The sequence below is a fragment of the Caenorhabditis briggsae genome (genome assembly GCF_000004555.2).
Source record: "Caenorhabditis briggsae complete genome, chrI, whole genome shotgun sequence".
NCBI lineage: Eukaryota > Metazoa > Nematoda > Chromadorea > Rhabditida > Rhabditidae > Caenorhabditis > Caenorhabditis briggsae.
This window is the reverse complement of record NC_013489.2, coordinates 13,436,865-13,445,542: the sequence shown is the minus strand read 5'-3', so window position 1 is coordinate 13,445,542 and position 8,678 is coordinate 13,436,865. Positions and strand designations below refer to the sequence as shown.

General features: G+C 46.1%; 1 protein-coding gene across 1 annotated transcript in view; it reads right to left on the bottom strand.

The window, feature by feature from the left end:
- Window positions 1–8,678, bottom strand: part of CBG15811 — a gene marked incomplete at both ends in the record, with an annotated part of 27,036 nt that overhangs the window by 13,831 nt on the left and 4,527 nt on the right. Inside the window, 10 exons of the mRNA XM_045241453.1 lie at window positions 3–1,262; window positions 3,884–4,347; window positions 4,495–5,531; window positions 5,606–5,624; window positions 6,027–6,033; window positions 6,299–6,538; window positions 6,650–6,985; window positions 7,022–7,042; window positions 7,567–7,650; window positions 7,956–8,678. The exon at window positions 7,956–8,678 is cut by the window's right edge and continues 1,033 nt beyond it. Of these exons, the coding sequence (XP_045095829.1) occupies window positions 3–1,262; window positions 3,884–4,347; window positions 4,495–5,531; window positions 5,606–5,624; window positions 6,027–6,033; window positions 6,299–6,538; window positions 6,650–6,985; window positions 7,022–7,042; window positions 7,567–7,650; window positions 7,956–8,678 (4,191 nt within the window). The remainder of the gene's footprint in view (window positions 1–2; window positions 1,263–3,883; window positions 4,348–4,494; window positions 5,532–5,605; window positions 5,625–6,026; window positions 6,034–6,298; window positions 6,539–6,649; window positions 6,986–7,021; window positions 7,043–7,566; window positions 7,651–7,955) is intronic.

The window sequence follows — 8,678 nt, the reverse complement described above, 5'->3', positions numbered from 1 at the left end:
GCCTTAGCCTCAGCCTCAGCATCAGCTTCAGCTTCAGCCTCAGCCTCAGCGTCAGAGTCAGCCTCAGTCTCAGCGTCAGCCTCAGCCTCAGCGTCAGCCTCAGCATGAGCCTCAGGATCGACCTTAGCCTCAGCCTCAGCCTCAACCTCACTCTCTCTCTCTCTCTCTGTCTCTCTCTCTCTATCTGTCCCCTTTACCTGAATCTGCTGCAAGAACGACTCTAACAACGGTTTCATATTGGTGATTCCAGCATCCAGTGCTCTGCATCGTGTCTCCAACTGTTGTACCTGTCCACTTATCGTATTCGCATCTTCCACAGAAACCAACGAAGCCAACATCGGAGAAATCTCCAAAACATCCTTCAAATCATCCGACTTGTGTTCTAGCTCGTCTTGAAGTGCTTCTTGCTCCTGCAACATCTCCTCCGCCTTCTCTACCGTAATCGGCACCTTGGCCAAGCCTTGAAGTCGTTTCTCCGCTGATTGAAGCCATTGATCCAGTGGAATAGACACTTCTTGAAGACGTTCTGCAAGATCTACAGCGTCCAGAAGCTTTCGTTGACGATCGACAGCAGAGTTCAGAAGCTCTTTGTAGCGATCTTCGATTTGTTGATTCTTGCTGAGCAATGCCTTTCTGTCATCTGAATTTGAGTCTCCGGATTCTGAAGCCATCTTCCCAATCATCGTCTTAAACCCATCAACACTGGGTTTCTTATCCTCCACATGCTTCATCAGAACCTCATAAGCATGTAGCTGTGCTTTTGCAACCTTGGCATCTGCCGACGGCTTCTTCTGATTCTCCATCATCTCCTCCGTCTCTTCTAGCCAATTCAACAGCGCTCTATAGGCGTCCTCGACTCTTCCCTGCTGCTGAACCGCCGCATCCACCGACATCTCCTTATCCGAAACCTTTCCAACGACATCTGAATACGCGTCTCCGACTCGTTTCAACAATGAATCCAGCTCCTTCGTGTCCGCTTCTGGTCCAGCCGTCTTGATCATCAGTTTGCAGTCCGAATTGAATGAATCCATTTTGTCTCCGACTGGCTTCAACGCATCCTTCAGCTCTTTCACCTTCTCGGCAATCAGTTTGGGGTCTTGTTGAGTGGATGGTGTAGTCTGAGCAATGGTGTCATCCGATGAGATTGCTCCGAGCGCTCCGACGATTTCATCCGCATCTTTGTGTAGTTTATCAATGTCGTCTTCTGTCTCGGCTAGTTTCTTCTCTCGTTGAGCCAGCCGCTTTCCCGCACGTGCGGCGAGCTGAAAATGGGTTTTTAAAAAGTCATAATTCGATCCTAAGATCCTCCAGATCCCTTCAGAGGTCTCTAGAATCGTCTAAAGTCCTTTCGAATCCTCTACATGCTCCTAGGCAACTCTAGAATCCACCAGAATCATTCAGAGGTCTCTAGAATCTTCTGAATCATCTACAATCTCCTCCTAAAATGCTCCAGAATCACCTCCTAGAAGCTTCTGGGATCCTTCGGAATGCTCTTAGAATCGTCTAAAATCATCTACGACCTCCTGGGATGTCCTAGGTATCCTCCAGAATCATTTGAAATCCTCTAGAATCCTCTACAACCTCCTAGGATGTTCTAGCAACCTCCAGGATCCTTAAGGACCCTCGGTATTCTTCTAGAATCGACTAGACAACTCAAGAATCTTTCAGAATGCTCAAGAATCAATCCAGAATCTTCCAGAACTCCTGATTTCGAGGATGTGGCTGTAGCCTACTAGGACCCCTAAAGCTTCAACTATGTCCTTCGAATAGGTTCAAAAGCAGCTGAAACTATCAAAAAGCTGTCTAGTACACTACTAGGGTACTGTACCCTTCAAATCCCTTCGATTAAACTAATTATCTAACTACAGTAATCCCCAAACCAATCTAGTTAGTTTTGGTGTCATTTTGAAGCTCTTGGATTACTGTAAACCAAGCGATGAGCAATCCCCCTTCATCTTTCGACAACTGGCATCTTTTCAAAGCTCTAGAAACTACAGTAATCCCCAAACCAATCTAGTTCGTTTTGGTGTCATTTCGAAGCTCTGGGATTACTGTACTCCACAAAAACCAATTGATGAGCAATCCCTTTTCCTACCTCATAATAAAAAATCGGCAATAAAACCACAGGTACTGTCGTCAGAGCGTCATCTAGTGACGATGGCCGTGTGAACGACAGAGGTACAGTAACCTCAGGAATCATTCATTAGAAGTTAGTGATAAGCGCTCTGCTAAAAGCCTCTCGACATCCTAAAACTTTCCAAACTCCTCCTAGTCCCTCTTGTTTAACACAGCTGATCCCTCCTTTCCTCTCTATCTGTCTCTGCGTCTCTTCGATTCCTACACTATCTCTCCTATCAGACCTCAACTTGTTTTGACACAAAGCCCCCTACACAACACAAAGAAGCAGTAATCAGGCAGAGATAAAGAGGGGAATAAATGTAATCACTTCAGATGATGCGTGGAAAGTTGCCGATAAATTTTATGATCAGGAGGAAATGTACCCATTTTATAGCCGTTTTTTGGCTGTAATTTCAGCTATTTTCAGCTATTTTTTGGCTGGATTTTTGGTCATTTTCAGCGCATATTTCCAGCCATTTTTTTGAACCACTTAACTATCAAAATGTCTCGTTTTTTGGCTTATCTTTCAAGTGCACCCTCTTGAAATTTGAACAATTTTTTGCAAACAGAGAAAAAGAGGAGTAACTTGATACATGGGAGGTCTGACAGCTTTTGACTTGTCAAAGTTTTTTTTTTCAAATTTGCAATTTTTTGGGACAGACGGTGCCAGGTGCCTGCACATTCCAAGGGAGAGGTCAAAGAGGAGTCATGAGCAATCGAAACTACATTAGTCCTAGCCTAACCTAGTTGCAGTATGAAATGAGCAATAGTTTTGAGTGCGGATAATGCCAAAGACATACTGTAGGTATGAGATCATCTAGGTTGAACTACAGTAACCCTATCAGTGTAAGTGAGAAAGATTACTGTACATTGAAACGTTCACAGATGAGCAACGATTACGAATACTCGAATTTAAGGCATACTGTAGACATGAGGTCATCCAACTACAGTAATCTCTAAACATGATATTTGAGAAAAAGTCAAAACTACAGTAATCCCAAACCAATCTCGTTCATTTTGGTGCCAATTCGAAGCTCTTGTATTACTGTAAACCTAACGAATCCATAAGTGATCCTAGACAAATCTAGTGCATCTTAGAGTCGTTTTGAAGCTCTGGATGAATCCTGAAGTTTCTAAAAATCCAAAAAGCTCAAAAAACTACTGTAACCCAAAATTTCTGAGAAGAGGCTAATGAGTCATGAGAAGGGTTACTGCACATTGAAACGTTTACAGATGAGCAACGATTCTGAACACTGAAATTGAAGGCATACTGTAGACATGAGATCATCGGACCACAGTAGCCCGAATGAATCATTTTCTAGAAAATTCTGAACTACAGTAATCCCGAACCAATCTGGTTGATGCCCTTCTGAAGATCGCGGATTACTGTAAAAACCTATAAATGAGCAATGTCCCTGTATATCATTCTAAACCTGGCCCATCCTGGAGTCATTTTGAAACTCTTGAAACTACAGTAATCCCCAAACTAAGCTGGCTCATTTTTTAAAATCATTTTGAAGCTCTTGGATTACTGTACATGAGCAATCCTTCTATAACATATTCAAACTAAAGTTGTCGTATTCCATCTTCAGTCATTTTGAGGCTCTCGAAACTACAGTAATCCAGGACCATTGTGAAATAATTCGGGACAAAATTTTGGCCTATTTTAAGTCGGAAAGTGCTTCAGCAATTCTAGGAAATCAGAGAGTACAGTAATCCAAAACTAATCTGTTTCAAACTACAGTAATCCAGTGTCATTGCTCACCTTATTCAGCTCATCCGACGCCGCTCGATTCGTCTCAAACTGTGGCTGTGTGACTATTCCCGCTCCCAACGCCGCCTCCCATTCTGCACCCAACTCCAACAGCTTCGTTTGTGCCGAATCCAGGTCTCCGTTGAGATTCAGAATCTCCTCTTTCTGCTTCTTCAAATCATCTCGACTCCGTCCGATTGGATCCAAATCAGCGATTTCAGCAATGAGCGAGTTGATGCGCGTTGACGCCTTCTGAGATTCCGTCTGGATTCTGTCAGCTGCCTCCTTCTTCTCGGCCAGATGTTCTGATTGGTTTTTCAGGATCGCCAGAAGATCATCGATTCCTGCTTGGAGGCTATCGATTTGTTGATCTACAGTTGTCGCTTCTTCCGGTGTTCCATCCTTCTTGATCTCATCGGCTACGGTCTTGAGCTCGCGGGATTTTAGCGACCAGAAATCTTCAATTTCGTTGAGTTCTGAAACTTTTTCAGATTGGTTAGGGGTACTGTAGAATCTCCAAATTACAGAATTCGAGTCATTTTCTGACCATTTTCAGGTCTTTTAGGATATTTTTAAGGCTGAAAAATCAAAGATTTTCAGCCGATTTCAACATTAAAACTCACTCGACTGCACCCGCTCTCCATTCATCTGATCCTTCTCCACAGCCTCCTCAATCTTGGCCTTCTGATTCTCGGTAAACTGTTGAATCTCTCCAACCAGCCTCTCAAACTTCATCGAGAAATCGTGTTTCCTCTGTGCCAACGCCGCCGCCGTCCTCGCCTTCTTCGCCATTCCCTTCACGTCGTCAGCCAACTTCTCGGCACGTCTTCGCAGGCGATTCGCGTCCGGACCCGGTGCAGAAGCCTCGATTCGATCCATCACGGAATTCAACGAATCCACGTCGGCGAGTCTTCTATCCATCGTCTTCTCCACCAGCTTCAGAGCGTCCAGCGCTTCAGGATCCTGAATTCTATCCAATAGCTCCTCCAAACCACTCTGATCTCCTTGGAGTCTCTGCTCGAGAGCTCCTTCTGACTCTCCGAAGAGCTTCACCAAGTCTCCAGCCTTCGTCACCAAATCCTTTCGATCTCTAGCTGCTCCCAGAGCCTTGGGCCATTTTGAATTCAACATCTCCACCTTCTTCTTCAGCTCCACATCCGGCTTCTTCTTCAACTCCTCTGCAACCTTCGCTCTTATCAGTGACACCTCTCCTTCGTTCTCCAAGAGCTTCTGGAACACGTCGTCAGCTCTCTTGAGCTCCTCGTGTAGCTTCTGCGAGTCGGCTGCAATTGGAGCAGCCTGCTCCAGCTCATTCTCCGCCTGTGCCACAATTCCAATCAAATCGTCCAGTCTCTTCTCCAACTCGACGCCTTCATTCTGAGCGTTCAGTGCTGCTCTCTTCACTGACTCAATCTTCCTCTCCAGCTCATCAGCCTTCTTCTGCGTGCTCTCCAGCTGCTCCTGAATCTCTGCTCGATTCGTTGAGTCCACTTCTAGATCATCGGTGGCTTCTAGAATCGTCTTCAGCTTCTCCAGTGCCGCATCAACACCTCCAAAACGGGATTTCAGGGAGTCGAGAGTGGCCAGTTGGTCTCCAATGTCGTTGGGGGACATTCGGGATGCCTTCTCGACGTTCGATTCCAGTTCGGAGAGCTCTTTTCTGAAAAAAAAAACATTTCTTTTGGGTGCGCAATTAGGCTACAGTAATCCTACCAGAATCAAAACTACAGTAACCTAATCCTCGGACACTGTACTACAAATCTGGGAATGAGCAGTGGTCATAAAACTACAGTACTCCCAAATAATCGTAACTAGTTTGAGAGTCGTTTTGACGCGAGTAATCCCAGAAAATCCTAACTGAGCAATCAAACTACAGTAATCCAAGTGGTTTGAACCCCAAATCAACACTACAGTAATCCCAGAGAATCCTAGCCTTCAGTGTCATTTAGATATGAGCAATCGAGCTACAGTAATCTTGCTAAACTCTAGCTGACTCTTCAAGGAGTACTGTACTTAACGCTGAGCAGTTTGGGCTACAGTAATCCCGAAAAATTGATTTCCATATCATTTTAAAGCTCTAGGCGAGCCAGGACCAACTACAGTAATCCTGAACCGATCTGGTCAGTTTTAGAGTCATTTTTCGACATTTTTCTACAGTAATCCTTGATCTAAATGATATCTATTTGAAACTACAGTAATCCCAGCTACTCTCAGTGTCATTTTCAAGCTAGATATGAGCAATCGAGCTACAGTAATCCTGTACCAATTCGACCCGTTTCGGTGCCTAGATGACCCTTCAAGGATGACAACACTTGATAGCTGAACAATCTAGGCTACAGTAATCACAAAAAAGAAGCTCTAAACAAGCCTAGACCAACTACAGTAATCCTGCGCCGATTTGGTCAGTTTCAGAGTCATTTTTCAAGCTCCAATCGCTAACCTCAACTCCTTCTGAATATCTCTTAGCTCGTTTCCAAGCTTCGCCGCTTCCTCAACTCGCCCAGCCTTCTCATCCAGACCACTTTCAAGCGAATGCCATTTCCGGTTGAGCGCGTCCATCTTGGTCATCAGCTCGTCGACATTAGAGCCTTTTGGAGCTGTAGAGATGAGCTCGTTGGCCATGGAGTTGACATTTTCCAGCGCTGACTTTTCAGATTCCGTTTCGGCCTGAAAATACATAGATACAGTAATGTACTTGGGGTCGTTCACTAAGCTTTATAGAGGCTTCTTGATCATTTGTGAACCATTTCCAGCCCTATTTCCCCATAAATCTCTTACCTTCATCAACTGAATCTGTCCATTCTGCGACTTGGCAACCGCTTGATCTGTGCTCGGCGCTCCGATCGCTTCAACCATCTTCTTCTTGGCACCAATCCACTTCTCAATCTGTGCAGTCTCGTCCAACAACTTCTCCGCGTTTCGTGCTCGATCTCTCGCTGAATCGAATCGATCGGCTAGCGAATCCCATTGATCGGCCAGGTTCTTCTCTCTTTGGGACATCTCTTGAGCCTCTTTTTCGATGGAAGCTTCTCGTGCCAGTTCTCTAGCGGATAGACGCGTCTCCTCGACTCGTCGCTGCTCTCCGCGTCCCGTTTTGTCCATGCGTTCGAGGTCCTGTAAAGCAGTGATTTTTGATTACAATATGGGCACCCTATTCCCATTATGGGGACCCTGCCAACCCTATTATGGGGGCCCCACCTCTAACTGCAATTGACCCCATTGAATGAACCTGTAATCACCATTATGTAGACCCCATACCTACCTGCAACTTTCGGCAATTATGGGTACATTGCCATCACCATTATGGGGGACCCATCCCTTATTATGGGAACCTTATATTCTTCGTTATCGGGACCCCATCATCCCCATAATGGGTATCTCGAAATTCCCGTTATTGGGAGCCCAAAATCCTTATTATCAGGAGCCCAAAGTCCCCATTATCGGAATCCCAAATACCCCATGCAATCCCAATTATGGATAATATGGCCCCCATTATGGGTACCTAACTACAAGTGCCCCCATTATGGCGACCCCATACCTAGCTGCAACTGTCACCACTATGGGAACCCCAATGTCCCCATTATCGGGCCCCATATCTACTTGCAACTGTTTCCATTATGGGAACCCCGCAATCTCCATTATGGGGTCCCTGAAATCCCCCATTATGGGAACTCCTATATCCCTATTATCGGGGCCCCAAACTCCCCATTATCGGCACCCCATACCAACTTGCAATTGTCCCCATTATGGGTACCCCTGCTATCTCTATTATGGGGGCCCTATCCCTACTACCAACTGACCCCATGCCCCCATTATCGGGAACCCGAATACCCCATTATGGGGTACCCATGCCTAACTGCAACTGTCGCCATCATACGGATTCTGCAATCTCTATTATGGGGACCCGGTCCCTATTTTGGTAACCCCATTCCTACCTACCACTGTACCCATTATGGGAACTCAAAGGTCCCCATCATCGGGACCCCAAAGGTCCCCATCATCGGGACCCCAAAGACCCCATCATCGGGAACCCAAAGCCTCCATTATGGGCACCCCACCCCTTTACTTGGACCCCATAGCGTACCTGCAACTGCGCTTTCACTCCCTCCTTGGTCGTTGGCACCGGGAACGTCTCCAACTGCTCCCTCTTCTTCTCCATATACTCCAACACAGCTCGTTCCGAGTCGGCAAAAGCAGTTGCCTTCCCATCGAGCTTATTGATCCGATCTCCTCGTGCCTTGAGCTCCGAGGTCTGTCGTTGAAGTCGTGCTCCGAGTTCAGAAATCTGTCTGGATGTACCCTTCCCATCCTCCATCTTCGCTGCCAACGCCTCCAAATCGTCCAATTTGGCCTGTCCCTCTCCCAACATATCCGCCAGTTCCAGTGTCTCCTTCCTTTGCTCTGCCAGCTTATCTTTATCGATTGATACCTTATCAAGAGCCTTCAATTGATCATCTAGTGCTGATATCCATGCAACTAGCGATCCTTTAGCACTTTCAAAGTCGGCATCTAGAGATTCCAACTCCGCCATCTTCTCTTTCCGAGCCTCAAGGTCTTGAGCACAAGAGTCAACTCTCTTCCGGAGATCTCGAGTCTTCTGAATCACTGGCTCCGTTTGTGTGACATTTGGAATATTGCAAAGGTTTCTGGTTACATCCTCCAGGTGATTGGCTTGCGTTTGGAGCGAATCCACATCTTCCTGAGCTTCTGGAAGTTTCGCAGAGCGAATCTTGGCTCCAGCAGTGTCCAGGGATCTTCTGAGCTTCTCTCCATCGTTATTCACCGTCTGAAGTCCGTTGATAGCGTC